The sequence below is a fragment of the Channa argus genome, chromosome 12 (genome assembly GCF_033026475.1).
Source record: "Channa argus isolate prfri chromosome 12, Channa argus male v1.0, whole genome shotgun sequence".
Lineage (NCBI taxonomy): Eukaryota > Metazoa > Chordata > Actinopteri > Anabantiformes > Channidae > Channa > Channa argus.
Window position 1 is genome coordinate 3978646 of NC_090208.1, and position 16484 is coordinate 3995129.

At 39.1% G+C, this 16484-nt stretch overlaps 2 protein-coding genes across 7 annotated transcripts in view; one reads left to right on the forward strand and one right to left on the reverse strand.

Annotated features, from left to right (window-relative positions):
• Positions 1-16484, forward strand: part of LOC137137812 (low affinity immunoglobulin gamma Fc region receptor II-like) — a 100298-nt gene that overhangs the window by 29738 nt on the left and 54076 nt on the right. For 2 of the 5 annotated variants that reach the window (XM_067524490.1, XM_067524489.1), the window contains 5 exons: positions 12458-12502; positions 12637-12756; positions 12851-12940; positions 14303-14395; positions 14707-14937. In XM_067524490.1, coding sequence (XP_067380591.1) covers positions 12458-12502; positions 12637-12756; positions 12851-12940; positions 14303-14395; positions 14707-14774 — 416 coding nt within the window. In that variant the 3' untranslated portion in view covers positions 14775-14937. Of the gene's footprint in view, positions 1-9183; positions 9328-10124; positions 10273-11348; positions 11385-11794; positions 12059-12137; positions 12384-12457; positions 12503-12636; positions 12757-12850; positions 12941-14302; positions 14396-14706; positions 14940-16484 lie in introns of those variants that run through there. The other 3 variants (XM_067524492.1, XM_067524493.1, XM_067524491.1) reach the window with 3 other exon arrangements.
• LOC137137871 (myelin-oligodendrocyte glycoprotein-like) lies at positions 1019-8937 on the reverse strand. 2 transcript variants are annotated; one of them, XM_067524666.1, is made up of 4 exons: positions 8797-8937; positions 1836-2165; positions 1535-1559; positions 1019-1422 (listed from the first exon to the last, which is right to left on the reverse strand). In XM_067524666.1, exons 1-4 carry the CDS (start codon positions 8864-8866, stop codon positions 1341-1343), a joined length of 507 nt encoding a protein of 168 aa, XP_067380767.1. In that variant the 5' UTR covers positions 8867-8937; the 3' UTR covers positions 1019-1340. The 2 variants fall into 2 exon arrangements, 1 of the variants encoding a protein (XP_067380767.1); XR_010915811.1 differs by lacking the exon at positions 8797-8937 and adding an exon at positions 8143-8157 and having other exon boundaries at positions 1019-1559.

Sequence of the window (16484 nt, forward strand, 5' to 3'; positions counted from 1 at the left end):
AAAGTAACAAGACTTCATAAGTTGCGTGTTGCCGTCCCTTAATTTTTATGATGTTTGCAGGGACACAACTTTATTGAATCCTCACGTGCTGCAGACCATTGTCTCCGCGAGACTCCAAAGAATAAAACGGTACCAAGCGTTTAGTCCAAAAAACTATGATGTCCAAGAGAAAAAGTCTCAAATCTGTCGTTGCCAGAAATGTGAATTTGTCTTTATTTTGGCTGCATATGAAAAAACCGGCACCATTTAGAAATGGACAAACCTTCTGGATTCAACCAAGCCCACGTTATTGTTTCTGCGACACAGATTGGACCTTCTGGAGACGTATACACCAATCACAGCCCCCGACAGTGACAGACGCACATCACGTAGCCACTGACGATTCAACCAATGGTGTGCGTTCATTTGTGGACGTAACAACATCCCATAGCCAATGAAATAACGGTTTCAGCAATGTACAGTTCGCTGTCACTCTGTAAATGGCAGTGGCCCCTTGTTCTCAGTGAAATGCGCCTACTTCACTGAGAATAACGGGCGCGCACAGTTTAGCACAAAGGAACAGATAGATAAGCTATCTGATTAGTTTTTTTTTTATTTCTTAAAAATTTGGTGTTTTGCTGTTTTAATCATCCATAAAGCCATTTGGTTACCAGGTGCAATTCTGAAAGTCTAAATTTATTTTGTCACATAAATTGGAAGATTTTTGGTCCACAGGTGAGACCGCGAGTCCATTTTGTTGTTTGGTTCACCTGGCACACATCCATTTGACAATTTTCAGTCAAAAAAACACAAAACAAGGTAAAAGTAAAACTTCTGCCAAACTGATAAATGTTGTTATTTAGCTGTGTTTCATTAGAATTGACTCAGCATTTTCTATGCTGTAAGAAGTCGAATAAAAATATTAGTAAAAACTGTTTCATCATGGTTTCAGATTTATCAAATCCAACTACCTAGTTAAGTCTTTTGGACCTTGTTGGTGAATATGGGACCAATATACCAACAATACAACAACAGCATCTGCTGATAATTCAAGAAAACTTCATTGAATTAAAAGTTGGGTTTTTTTGTCCTTTCGGCTTATCCCATGAATTCAGGGTCACCACAGTGGTTCACTGTCTCCATGTTGATTTGGGACAGTTTTTACAAAGGATGTCCTTCCTGATGCAACCCTCCCCAATTTCTACCGGGCCCTGAGTGGCACGGCACAGCTGGGAATGGGAATGGGCTGTTAGGGGTTCAGTGTCTTGCCCAGAGACAATTATGCATTGAGTCACAGTGAGCAGCCATAAATTACAGGATCAGCATGGATGCATGGACGTGGCAGCACAGTAGTGGAGTGATTAGTGCTGCTGCCTCAAAGCTAGAAGGTCCCTGTAGCTGTGAATGTCTCTCTGTGTTGGCTCTGAGACAGACTGGATAAGACTATAAAGATGATGAATGGACAATCAGAAGGAAGTTGATGAAATTTTCTATACATCAAAAAACACCAACAACAACAAGAGTCATAAATACTAGAAGTCTGAGATGTCCATACTTGTCTCCTCCATGCTCAGCAGCACCTGTAAGAAGAGAATGAGATGTGAGGTGTGAGGTGTCAGGTAGGTGATGAATCCATTTCTTCTTCAAACTCCTGTCAGACATTATCTACTGCACTTTGATCCCATCACTCATTGCAGCTGTTTGCTACAAAGTCTCATCAGCAACATCTTTAGAAAACACAAACATCTGATCTGTGATGGTCAAATTCACACAGCTCTAAAGTCACAACTTGGATTAGTGCAGTTTGTTGATGATGTGGAAAAAGTGATATTGAAGCAGCCGCACTTCAAACTCACCTGAAAATTTAACCTTCAGGTGGACGCTGTTGACGAGCTGAGGACTGTTTCCTTTGATTCTAACATAACACTCATATGTTCCAGTGTCATTGATGGTGACGTTCTTCAGAATCAAAGAAACATCTCCGTCCTTCATCTGTGGATCTCTCAGCTCCACTCGACCATGAAAAGCTGGATGCTGGTAGGCCTCATATGTAAGATCATCTCTGAAGAAGAAGACAGAACCTTCTGATTCCAGGTCAGGTCTGATCCATGATACAAATATGATGTCAGCACCTCTGGGACCCTGACACAGAAGGAGGACGTCATCTCTAGGTTGGACTGTTTTCACTTGTGGATCAGAATTAAAAGAGAAAAAATTAAAAGTCAGTAAAGATATTATTTGTTAAATGATCAAAATAAAAAATATTTCCTATTCAACCTTTTTCAATGTGAAGCTCGTGATCTAAAATATCAGAAATAAAGTTTTTAAAAACAAATATGACTTTAAAGCATCCACTTATTTTGAAATGGCAAAAATAAGTAAAACAAAGATTTTATTTTTTTATTAAATGTTCTTTCATCAGAAGTTAAGGATCGTTATTTTATTGACTCGTTCCATTTATTTATTATTATTTTACTATAACTTTTTATCTCCCTACATGCAGTTTCAGTACATGAGGATGCAAATGTTTGTGCCCAGCTGTTTAAACACATTCCTAGTTCAGCTGTGTGAACCAGACTCTGTCATTTGATTCAAAATTAGGTTTAATCGTGTAGTTCTGATGTTAAATGTACTAAAAAGGAAGGACTGACATCTGGGACCTGGACCATGAAGCTCGTTCTCTAACATTTCTCATAGATAACTGTGAGCATGAAGCTGGTTATTAACTGGCTCTGAGTTTCCTCTGACTACAAACACACTGTTCATTACAGAAACACTGTAAAAACTGGTCAAAGCCTCAGGAGCAAGTGATGGTCAACAATGTAAATATAATCACATTACTAGGAAAGAGATGGTACAAATACTAGAAAAAAACGTCCAAGTACTGAAAGTATGTGGTCTGTAACTAATTATTTTACTTATCAGACTGCTTTAAATGATTTTATTCACCCAACAACTTTGTGTTTGGGACAGTGAGAAATGGAGCCTTGTAGAAAACACATCAGGTAGTTCTTTACATTTAGTGCCTCGTCCCTCTTTGTCTGGAGTCTTTGCCGTTAGGCAGAGTTCAACTAGAAACACCCACTGATTTCCAGTAGGATTCACTGTCCAAGTCATTAACAGCAGTTTTTCTCTGATCAATGCTTCTGTTCCACAATGGAAACAACAGCTCTGAATCCATTTGAGCCACTATTTAGCATCCAGTCAGAAATTTGAAGCCTTACTGATGATCTGATAATAGTTTATTTTCCTTATCCTTTTCAAACCAACGTAGGAGCTACACAAAGTAAACACAGTTAATACATCGTATAGCAGATTTTACCATCTTCTACTGTTGTTAAGTTTCCCTTTTATTACGTGTTGGCTGTCCTTTCAAAATAAAACACTACCATCTTACAGGAAGCTATAAAAATAAAAGCCACAAAACAAATTACAAAGGTTTGAACTGGGCACATTTGAGGGAGAAAAACAACATTGTAGGGACGTTACACTCCCACCAAATCATGAGTGTTTGATTACCAGTGAACATGATTTTTACTAATAAAACAGACCTTTATAATATACTCAGCAACAAGAATATTTACAGTCAATCATTTACCGCACTATGTTTAAGCAGACCCTAATAACAGAACTAGCTTATGAACTGGACGTTCCAATACAGATAATTTGCTGGGTTTTAGCCCTTTTTTAATTCAGATTTTTATCTCCTAGAACAATCCTGACTCTCAACTACTTGAATGTTTTTCTTAGGTGTGTGCCATCGCTGTCTGACAGTAATGCTGTGGAGGTACTCCTTCCTCCAGCGACTCCAAAACTGCTCTGTCAGGTGTTGCACTTGTCGCCATCTTTTTTGTCCATACAGATCCTCTTTAACAAAGTTGCCTGGAGGAGGTAGTGCTGGTGTGGATTTGATAATAATGACGTTATTAGGAGTGAGCAGTTCCAGGCTGTTGGAATCATTCAAATTGTCTACAGTCAGTGGGCAGCTGACGGACGGGCAACACAATGACGGACTATTGCCATCGTTTCATACAGTTCGGTCTGTAGAGAGGCATCATGGAGTCTACCAGAGGAGAGTGAGAGAGTGAAGATGGAGGATATTTCTTACAGTTTTAATCTGTCGCTCCCAAACTCCACCTGCGTGACTTGCATGGGCTGCATTCATTACAAAGTCACATTGCTTTGAAGCCAGGAAGGTTATCAGCCTCTTTGCATCAACGTCCTGTAAAGCTTTGCTGAGTTCATTTTTGGCACCAATAAAATTAGTCCCTTGATCAGACTTAATTTGTCTCACTGAGCCTCTCAATGCAATAAAGCATTGCAGACCATTGACGGATGCATCAGTTGACAGATCCTCCAGCATCTCTATGTGATGGCCCTGAAGCAAAAACAAGTGAAGAGCAGGACATGTCTTTAGTGTTCTTTTCTACCTTCTTTGGTCATAAAAGGCCCAAAACAGTCTATGCCACAGTATGTGAAAGGCGGAGATGGTTCCATTCATTCTGTAAGTAGATCACTGATTCTTTGTCCTCCACAGGTCTCCTTAATCTCCAGCTAATAACACACACTGGTGAATGTAGGATGTAACAGCTACCATCATACCTTGGATCCAATAGCCATTAGATCTTATTTCATTGAGGGTGAAGCCCTTTCCCTTAAGTCGAACCCTTCCATGGTAGTATGCAATTATCAGCTTTGTAATGTGATGTTTTCTGGGAATGACTGTTGGGTGCTTGAGAGAACTTGAAAGTTTTGAAGAGCCTAATCTTCCTCCCACTTTAAGAACACCATCTTTGTCAAGAAAGACATCAAGCTGACACAGCCTATTGTTGCTTGGCAGCTGATTTACTTATTGTCCTTATGTCTTCCACGTATGTCTTCTTTTGCAGGTCTTTGATTATGATGTTCTCTGCATCTTGTCGTTCAGCTGCCCTTGAGTGTGTATCTGATTTGTCTCTAAAGATTTGCCTTCTAAGGTGTGCAATAGCACTAATAGCCTTCCTTGTTTTTCCTTATGCCTTCCTTCAGTTTGCTGAGGAAGACAAGATCTTCTTGAGACAAAGTTTTTTCATTTCCACATGCATCCTTGAAGTCGCTCTCTAAAGCACGGATTGCATCCATGGGTGTTAGTGGAGGAACCGCTTTGACAGAAACCCTGTGGCAAAGACTGCTCTTCACCTCTGTGTCATGGCAGGGTGTTGCTCTGCCAACAATGCTCCAACCTAAGTCTGTTTGTACAGCATAGGGCTCATCATCTATTCCTATTATCACTTGTTTAGGTGCCAAAGCTCGGGAACAGTTGTAGCCTATGAGGAGACCTACTTCACAACTGAGGAGTGGGGGGGAATTTCATCACTGATTGTTGATAGATGTCTCCAGCATTTGGCTGTTTCACAAGTGGGTATGTGGTTACGATTTGCAGGTATACAGTCCTTTGTGTAAGCAGGAGGAAGGGGAATGTGTATGGCTGAGCTGTAACCCCTAACATGAAGACCAGACACCTTCTCACTGCTTACAACTGTATTTTTTCCCATCATGGTGGTCAGTTTTAATTTCACTGAACAAGCATCTGCTTTCAGATTATAGCTTAACTCGTGGTCAATGAAAACAGTGTCACTTTGAGTGTCTAACAATGCATACACCAGTTTTTCATTATATGGATCTGCAACAGATGACACCCACACTGGAACAATCATTGACGTACTAGTAGAGGGTCCTTCTCTTGAAACATTTAGTGATACAGCGGCTGTTGTCTCAGATGTATCATTCTGAATTGCATTTTCAGTAGTCACCATCGTCCTCTCCTTACCCAACTGACATAATTATAGTCGTGAAGACATGTCGGGTGCCTTCTCATGCAGACATCACAGATGAGGTGGCATCAACATTCCTTTACACCATGACCTGATTTCAAACAGCCATAACACAATCTGTTGTCCTTAACATACGTCTTACGTCTGTCAGAGACCTTTTTAAGAGTTTCGGGCACTTGTGTAGTTGGTGAGTATCCTGACACAAAATGCATAATGATCTTATATATGCATTTGTGATATTTGCTTGTCACGATCCACAGCTGATTGGATACTGAAAACACTTGCCTTGTTTCTTTTGATCTCCTTTAAATTTCCCCTTTCACCACGAGCCTCAGATGAACATAGAGCTTAGATGGAGGTGACTGGGTTGCAAGCAACCTCTGCTTCTATTGACACAAATGCACTAAAACTGGGAAACTCTTTGCCTTCCATAAGGGCCTTTGTTACCTGACGATTCCATCTGGCTGCTGTCCAGTCAGGTAGTTTTTGTATCAGCTTCTGATTTTCTTCACAGTTAATATTTCCAGTCCCTTCACATGAGGCATAGCGTGAATGCAGGCATTCAAAAATTCTGCAAAGTTTCTAAGACCTTCAGCATCTTTAGACTGTATTTTTGGCCAGCATGCAAGTTTCTCTCCAAATGCTCTTTGAATAACAAATGTCTGGCCATATCGTTGGTCAGGTTTTTTCCAGGCATCTTGGTACGCTTCTCCATCATTTCCTTAGAAGGTCCCTTCAAAGCATTTACGAGCTGGGCCACTAACATATGTTTTGAGGTAATACAACTTATCAGCAGGGGAAATGCCTTTTCGATCGATAAGTGACTTGAAACAGGCTTTCCATTCAGTGAAGGGGATTGGCTCACCAGGCATAGGAAGTCTGTTCATTGAAATACTGTCCTGAACAGCTTGTGCCAGTAGAATGACTTCAGGAGGTGCTGAAAAATGGCAGTGTTGGATGGATGTGATGTCACCTGCTCAGTCTCAACTGGCTGAATGTCAGTCGTCTCTGTCGTATACTTCCAACCTGGCTCTAGCTGCCTTTACATCCTTTCCAGCCTGCAGACGTTCCAATTCAGATAGTTGAATTTCCAATTCTTTCTTATGCTGTTCGTCCAGGAATCCTATCTTTTCCTTTTGTTTGGTTTCCCTAGAAGGATGTTATACTCTGCTTCCTTTGCAGCAAGCTCTGCTGCTGCATCTGCTCGCTTTGCTGCAACGTAGGAAGATGAGGAGCTATGGTTGATGTTTGACTGTGCAGCAGTAGAACCAGAAATGGAAAGGGCATAGTCTTGATTGAGCAGCTCACAGAGACGACATCTTTCCCTTTCTGCATCAAACTCTCCATCAATGCCAGTTAGTCTTTCATATAGGATTTTAATTATGTCACTGGTCACTGCCTCACATGCAACTACTTTTTATCTTAAATCAGTTGTTGGTGTTATATAATCTCTCAATTCAGCATAGAGTTTCATGATGTCGTCCTTCTCTTTCTCTAAAATGTCTGCAATTGTTGCCATGTGCGTTTCAGTGATGTCTGACTTTAGTTCTTCTGTTGCCTTACGAACCTGAACTTTCCAATGTTCATATAAGCCAATTAGCCTCTTTTCCTCTAGGTCGTTTCCTCCCTGTGGTAAGCAGCCATCCTTTCACTTGGTGCTCTGGTACCTTCTGAGTGGCGAAGAACCTCTGTGGTGTCTTTAATTTGGTGCTGTAGATCAGAGAGCAGTTTTTCTTTCCACCGTAAGGTCTTATTGATATCTCGTCTTGTATTATCAGTTGCATTTTCAAACAAACCTTTGTATTCATAAATCTCCCTTTGCAGATCTACAATCTGTTGGTTGGTGTCTTTAGCAAATGCAGATGAGGCCTCTGTAACCTCCATGTCCATTGTAGCCTAATTTATCTTTAATTCTTTAACGTTTCAGACCAACTTCTGCTGCCTGCCGTCTGTTGTAAGTGAGGACTTATAACCATGATGAGAGGCGGAGCAGCTGAGGTCCGAGCTCTTTCTGTTGCGTCCAGTCAGAAATTTGCAGCTTTACTGATAATAGTTTATTTTCTTTATCCTTTTCTTCAAACCAACGTAAGAGCTACGCAAAGTAAACACAGACAAAACAATACATTCAAACCATATTAGAACGTTAATACGTCGTATAGCAGTTTTACGTTAAGCTAACATAAAGACAATTTAGCAACTTCATTAACACAAAATTCAAATGTCTTACAAATTTATATAAATCATAAAACCAACTTTGTTACCACTTCCAACTGGAGCTAAACACAAAAAGACACTGTCCGTAACCGTCTCCTTAATGTCTTTAGTCTCGTTTTATTTCTCCGTCTGTTACCTTTTACCGTCTTCTACCGTTGTTAAGCTTCGTTCTTTTTTAATGTGTTAGCTGTCCTTTCAAAATAAAACACTTCCGGCTTACAGGAAGTTGTAAAAATAAAACCCACAAAACAAATCACAAAGGTTTTAACTGGGCACATTGAGCAGGAGAAAAACAACATTGTAAGGACGTTACACACTATGTTTATCTGACTGCTTCCTTTAGAAATGAAGCAATTGTTCATTGTTCCTGGGTAAATTCCAGATGTCTTACAGGAACTTTCTGCTTCCTGTCCCACACTGACCATAGTTATGTCCTTCACTATGAAAGAGAAGGAAACTAACAGCTCGAAGGGTGAAGTCATGTTTTTCTTCAGATTATTTCTTTGTGCTACAGTAACATTAAGTTGAGCACCGGAGCTGTGAGTTACTGAGCCACAGAAATTAATTGTTCTTTATTTGTAGACATTTTTTAAGTAAATATTTTTGTAAAAACCAAGTCCACACAAACAAAATAAATTGATTAGAATTGTAAGTGTAAATCTGATATAAATCTGAGGCCAACATATCAAATTTCTTAGTAATTATTTATAACATAATTCTCCTCTCTACCACACACCAGTTTTCAGGAAATGTTTGGACCTACAGCAGATTGTCCACTAACCCAGCTTACCTTTGGAGACAGACCCGTTAAGGAGACATGTGAGGAGACACACACAGAAGGTGCATTTAGAAGAAAACATCCTTTTCTTCTTCTGGCTCCTATCGTGCTGGAAAAATCATTTTTTGTGGAAACAGCAAAGATAAAAACTAGTTGGACAATCTGGTCACTTTACTGCTGCTGTGTAAAGTTACGGCTCAAACCAGGCGGAAAGTTTTCACTTTAAACAGGAAACATCAGCATCCTGACACATCCCTCAAAATTACATGTAAAAAAACTGATGTGCAGCAAGTACAACTGACAGGTACTTGTACTTTACTTCAGTAAACTCAGTTTTCAGACACAGATTATTATTAAAACATGGAATATTATTGTTTTATTATGGAACAAGCTCCTGTCAGTTGGCTACACAAAGATCCACCTCTACCAGCTACAACAGTAGTGAACTTCACAGCTGGGGCGGGTGTAGCTCAGTTGGTCCACGGACTCTGTGCAAGTGTCTCTGTGCAAGACACCTTCATTTTTGTGGTTTTTAAATAAATGGTAAGTGGGCCACACATATACATACACTGACTGGCCACTTTATTAGGTACACCTGTACAATTTAATGCAATCCAAGACAGCAACCATTGTGGGTGGTCTAGTTGTACTGGAGTGTATTATAAGAGGAGGTGGTTCTAATGTTCTCATTCATTTTAAATAGGACGTCCTAGATTGTACAGGGGTACCTAATAAATTGGCCAGTGTGCGTAAATAATTTACCAGTCAGTTAACAGTCTACTAAATGTGTAACCAGACCTCTTTATGTGTGTGTGTGTGTTTGTGACTACAAACTGTTTAATGGAGATAAAAAAAGACACTTTTTCAGAATTTCCTGAGACTGATAGATGTTTATCTTTAGTTATTTATGGAAGTTTTGGTCATGTGGGTCTTTTCCTTTACATTTTGAGCAAAACACAACACAGGACTAATAAAGTTTTTTTGAATCTGTTACTGTCACTGTAAACTGATGACATTAATGAAAATCATACACACACACAAACACACATGTATATATATACATGTGTGTTTGTGTGTGTGTATCCAGGTTAAAGCCTGGATAAAATGGGAGGGTTGCAGCAGGAAGAGCAAAATGCCAAATCATGTTCTGCTGTGGACAGTGGTGAACGTGACCAAACTTTTTGAAGTCTTTTTTTTTTTTGGTCAAACAAATAACGGTTTAATCAAATGTCAAATTACAGATTTCAGTTTCTACTGAATTTTAGAAAAAAGGAACAAAATCAAATCAAATGACAAAGCAGTGAAGCTTCTTACTAAAATCGGATTTGTCTGTGTGACAGTGACATACGTAATGAGCTCTTTCATACCGACTGCTGCAGAGAAAACACGGCACCAGCATCTACAAAGAAGAAGGAAGTGCGATCGAACGTGTTGCTCTCATGTCACCAAGTGGAACAATGCAGCAAACGTCTCTTCAGCGGCTGCTCTGTAAGTATAATTTAAACTAGGACATTTTCAGCAGGTCAGCTGAGTTGGAGAAGAGTGGAGGTCAGATAAATGGAGACATTTGGAGACATTACATGGATATTTGAACAAAAGCTCAAATATCCTGATATGAAAGAAGATTCTAGGGATCGACATGAAAATGAACAGAGATAAAAAGACAGAAAAAAGCTTAATTGTTCAGCAGTTTCTGTTCAGAAAGTTACTGCAGCATCTGAAACAAGAAATCAGACATTAGGTCAGAATATGAGATGTATAGATGACAGATCACCATCAGTGGCTCTCGTCTTGTCCTCTCCCTCCGTGGCTTCGTTCTGTCTCTGCTGTCTACTCTTCTTTAGATGTCTCGTCATTTCGAACTTACATCCAGTGTCCTACCATGTTCTCACTGACAAAACTGTTAAAAAACCTTTTGGTTCCTATTTTACACTGCAGCTAATTAAACTACTGTGAACATGTAACATTTTATAATCCATAAAGAATGAACACAGAGTTCATTCTAAGCTTCTAAGTCTGTGCTGCATTAGTAAAAACACATTTGATGATCAAACAAAAATACTTCGTGTCCTGGCTCTGATGCATTTGCAGGCGACAAACCCAACAACCTCCTCCCTAAACACTCAAACACACAGTAACAGCTCTTTGACATATTTACAGCATTAGAACGGAAGCTAAAGGTGAAACACGAACAGCAAAAAGCTCTTTGTCCTCTGACCAACATTACAACTCAAATGCTCTGATCACTGAACTGTGTTCAGCACAAATGACTTTCTTTACTTCTTGTCCGAGTGTCTCCATTTCTAATTGGTTTCAGGATTATGAACAGTTTATGGACAGCTGTGCTCTTTGTGTCTCTGTGAACATTTAGATTAACATAACTCTTTATGAAACATGAACTCGTGTAAAAAGATTCCAATAAAATCTATGATCATCAAAATTTGCCCTTTTGATTTACAGTGTTATTATTAGTATATTATTGTGATGATTTAAGTGTTTCTCGTCTGAAGACAACTCGTCTCATTTGTCCAGTTATAACCATCCTGACTCTCTTGTCTCTTTAGTTGTGATCTCTCTGTTTTGCTGCACAACTAACCAAGGTCAGTAAACATCTTCTCTGATCATCTGAAGTTCTTCAAAACTCTCTGATTATTTTACACATGATTATCATTCACCTGGTCCGGGTTAGTCGTCCTCAGTCAGAGACAGGTCTCCCACAGTCCACTAGGGGAAGTTTATTGCTGCCCGTGATGATCTTCGACGGTCACATTTTGAAAAGTTTTAATGGCATCAAAGTCCAAATGAGAACATTTGCTTTATTAACACAGTAAACTACAGTTTTAACATCTTAATTGTTTTCTTTGTAATATTTTTTCAGTTACGAATTATTAAATAATTGCATTCTGTTTGTATTTACATTTTATGCAGCACCTCAACATTTTTTTAAACAAAGTCGTATATTGTATAATATTATTAGCGATTTCTCAGAATGTACTGAATCTGTCTTCAGCTCGTCTGACTGTGAGTCCCAGCATCTCTCAGCTATTTAAAGATGATTCTGTGTCTCTGAGCTGTGAGGAGGACGACAGCTCTGCTGGATGGACACTTAGGAGAAACACAACTAAAAGACAGAGGACTCAGTGTGGAACTGACTGGGGAAAATCAGTTGGTTCTTCTTGTAACATCAGCACCGTTGTCCCATGGGACAGTGGAGTTTACTGGTGTGAGTCCAGAGAGGGATCAACCAGTAACAGCATCACCATCACTGTCTCTGGTAAGATCAGACTGTGGAGTTAGTGTTGATGAAGCTGTGTGGAAATGGATGAAATGCTGTAGTTTGTCTCTGTGTTGAGGTGGAGCAGTGATCCTGCAGAGTCCTGTCCTCCCTGTGATGGAGGGACATGATGTCTCTCTGCACTGTCAAACACAGAGGTCTCCCTCCAAGCTCCCAGCTGATTTCTATAAAGATGGCTCCCTCATCAGGACTGAGCCTACAGGTCACATGACCATCCACCATGTTACCAAGTCTGATGAAGGCCTCTACAAGTGTCACATCAGCAGTCATGGAGAGTCTCCACCCAGCTGGATCTACGTCACAGGTCAGGAGCTTCACTTTGATTTCAACACTTATTTCATCCACATGTTCACCTGAACAGTTGGATTCTCTCTACAGAAAAACCTACAACCACATCTCCACCCAGCTGGATCTACGTCACAGGTCAGAAACCTCCAGCTAATCTTCAGCAGGTTTCTAAACTGGATCTGTGATCTTTCATGTGACAGAGAAAAGTTTGAGAACAAACAGAACAATAATGTTCAGTTTCTTTGTTTATTACCTCTTTTTTTCTTTAGAAAAACCTCCTGGCTCCTCTTCTTCTCCTCCTCTGTCTGTGGTGATATCTGTTTCCTCCATATTTGGTCTGACTCTGCTGGTTTTACTCGTTTTACTGGTGAAACTGGTGAAACCTAAAAGTAAACTTGTGGATTTTTTACTTTTTCCAGAATTTTTTCAGCACAATTATACATCTTGACCATAAAAATTTATGTTTTCTACTGTTCATTACAGCTGATGAAGAAGAAGTTGGAGAAGGTGACATTGCATACACAGACATCAAAATATTACATGACCAACAACGACCAATCAAACAGAGCAGAGGTGTGTGTGTGTTTTATTTTAAAACCTTTATAGCCCTTCACAATTAATATTAATAGTTAAGAATTTAATATATGACATTTATGATGCTTTAATATATATTGTCACAATATTATGACTATAATATTTTATGTATATTTTATATTTTATTTATTGTTGTTATTTGTTTTTTATTTCTTTGTTATGACACAGATAAAACACTTTAAAACCACACTATTAGTCTATTAATACATAATTTATTATTTCCAAAAATGGATTTTAAACCTTCTAAATCGTTTTCCAAATATATCACCCTATTTTGAGCAGGTTTCCAAGTCTGGCCACCCCATGAAATATTTCCTGATCTGCCCGTGTTCTCCAATGGTCAGATTGATGGCAGCAAGTTTCCCATGTGCTGTGTGCACTAATGTCCCCCCACATCATCACAGCTGCTGAACTGTGCACTGATAACAAGTCATATTGTCCCTATGGAGGATGCAGCGTCATGATTTCCATTTAGAATTTCAAACTTTAAATTTCCGACCACAGGACAGTTTTCCACTTCCTGACACTAACAGCAGCTTTACTACTGTACCATGTGTAGTACCTGCAGTGAAGTACTTTGTGTATTTTATTTTGCAGACACTGATCCAGCTGCAGTTTACTCAAATAATTATGTATTTATATATTTTTAAACTTTGCATGTAGAGATACAACAGAAACTTCTTATTGATTCCAGTAAACAATGAACTGATGCTGTGGAGGTTTGTCATGAGTGTGATCTTCTGTGGTTAATTACACTGTTTGTTTGGTACCTTGTTGATATGTTAAAGGTAATAGAAGCGAGCAGCTCTGTCATCTAATTTCCTGTTTGTGATTCACAGCCTCCATACCTATATTTGCTTTTTGCTGTTTCACAGCAGAGGTGTGAAGAACAAAAACTGTTACCAACCTCATGATCTCAGTATCAGGAGAGAGGAGATTATATATTATAATATTATTATTATTATTATTATTTTAAATAAAAGGTGAAATCGTTCACCTTGGAGATGTGGTCACAGGCAGCAGCTCAAATAAACATAAAACTGGAGAGAAGAAACACTACACTTTCTACTTTGTTGATAAGTTACGCTGAACCAGTCTGTTCTAATTAAATAAATTATAAAAGCAAATACATGACAAATGATGAATAAATGCTTCGGCTTTTTTTTTGCAGGTATTCATCTTTGTTTTTGCTTATTTATACATCTTGTGCAGTCACACACAGCGTTTGTTTGCGTGTAGCTCCGTGTTTTAAATGTAGCATATAGTACCCTTATACAGTAACAGTACTGGTATCAGTTGTAGTACTTGCAATAAGTCATTTGCATGTGTTTTATTTTGCAGAGACTGATCCAGCTGTAGTTTACTCAGCAGTGAGGACAGGAGATGTCAGTTATGGACAGATAGTCATTAAAAACCCCAAACCAAAGAAAAGAGGTACAGTAGCTCTTTCCTGTGAACTTTGGACAGATTCACACAGTTTCCCTCTGTGTCTATTTGCTAAATGCTCAAATACAAATATTGTGTTTGTTGATATTTGTGACTTTGGTGAAGATCAGATCACATTTCATCACCAGTTTCTGCAGAAAACCAGGAAGTTACAAACAGAGCCATTAGTTTTTAATATATTTCTTGGAGACAGGGTTTGATTTGTGCTGATTTCTCTCATGTTCATTAGGTCTCGTTTGGACATTTTGTCCAATAAACGTTTTTTTTAACCATCATTGTCTCACGCTGTTTCTGCTCAGAGCTTCCAGCCCGACCAGAGGTCGTCTACTCTTCACTGAGGTCGACTTTTACACCTTCACACCAATAAAACCACTGACGAAAAGCTGCACCTGTAACGGGTCTTCAGAGTCCATCAGACAGAAGAACTTTATTTTTAGATGCTGTGTGTCTTCAGACAGCAACAGGACATGAAGAAAGACGAACTCACGTTGTTTTTCTAGAATCTGTAAAAATGAATGAATGAATTGACAGCAACGTGTCCTCTTCTGCAGGATCAATAAAGTTTAGTCTCATGTCTTCTTTGTGTCGTGTGGTTCTGTGGGTTTCATACAGTTGTCAGATGGAAAATTTGACTTTTTTTCTTTGTGGTTCATACATTCACACACTTATCTTCAGTGCAGAAAACCACAGACTATGAAAAGACTGAAGTCTTGTTGGCCGGCCGAGACAAACTAATGACTTTAATTTTATTTTCTCCATGAGTGTTAAAGTTCACACTCTGAACTGCATCTGTCTATCACAGTATCATTTACTACAAAACTATAAAAGTTCAAAAGTGAGTGAAGTTTTCATTTTGAATCAACTGGTCATGAAAACACTTCTTGATCATTGACGAGGGAACATGTAGGTCTAGATGTGAAGTTTGTACTTATGTGCAGTAGTACATGTGACTTTCCACTGACAGTCTGTATTAAAGTCCTCTTGTTTTTAATCAGTGGGACTGATCTGTACGTGAATTAGTGTCTCTGTTCATGTGGCCTTTTCACATGTAACCAATACATTACACAACTGTAAGACTCTGTCTTCATGGACTTGTTGTCCCACGTTGAATCCACCAGGTGTCACTGTGCTGCTGAGCTCAGTTCAAACCTGCACAGTAGATCCAGTGTTTCCTTCATGTTTCTTTTCCTGCTGGTTCCATCTGTTCCAGTCAGTGTCAGCAGCATTTTATTTGGTGGGAATTGTTCTTGATGTGGTCAGATCTGCCTGTTTAGTTTCTGTCTGTTTCTCTGCTCATGTTATTTCCCGTTTTCTCTCTCTGTGAAAACCACTGTGGTTCTGACTTTGACTTGAAGACTGTAACTGAACGATGACGACTGATTAGAGCAGAGTGAATCATTATTCAGGTAGTTGTGGATTTCTCTTCTGACATTGTTGTTAAAGTATGATTAAGCTGATCAGATGGAAGAATGAGACATGGTTTTGTATTAAAGTGCACACTCAGCATTAACCACACACAGGTGCTGTACATCAATGCAGAGCAGTGTTTTCACCTCAGTGTCAGAATCACCTGTCCGTAACCGTCTCCTTACTGTCTTTAGTCTCGTTTTATTTCTCCGTCTGTTACCTTTTACCATCTTCTATCGTTGTTAAGTTTCGCTTTTATTACGTGTTGGCTGTCCTTTCAAAATAAAACACTTCCGTCGTACAGGAAATTATAAAAATAAAAGCCACAAAGCAAATCACACAGGTTTGAACTGAGCACATTTGCAGGAAAAAAACAACATTGTAAGGACGTTACACAAACTGTTAAACGTGGTTTGTCAGACATCCTGTGTTTAAATGTAGAAGATCAGCCTCCGCTTCTCCACAAATTCCTTCTTGCTATTTTGTTGGATCTATAAAACCGGGCTGAGGCTCAACACAATTGTTTATTTAAGTATCATACAGCAGAGAAGGACCAACAAGAGAGGAGAGAAAAAGTTGTTCTGCACCATTTGTGCTTTTTGTGAAGTACTCGTTCGACCTGTTTTAGCTTCTGTTAAATGAACTTGATTTAAAATGAAGTGCAGGGCAA

What these genes read in the sequence shown, in the direction of transcription:
- LOC137137871 (XM_067524666.1), bottom strand. Translation starts at nt 8,866, where the DNA reads ATGTTTTCTTCTAAATGCACCTTCTGTGTGTGTCTCCTCACATGTCTC. An exon ending in TAACGGGTCTGTCTCCAAAG is followed by an intron (nt 2,166 to 8,796) that starts GTAAGCTGGGTT and finishes CTGATCCACAAG; the next exon opens with TGAAAACAGTCCAACCTAGA. An exon ending in CCTGAAGGTTAAATTTTCAG is followed by an intron (nt 1,560 to 1,835) that starts GTGAGTTTGAAG and finishes CTCTTCTTACAG; the next exon opens with GTGCTGCTGAGCATGGAGGA.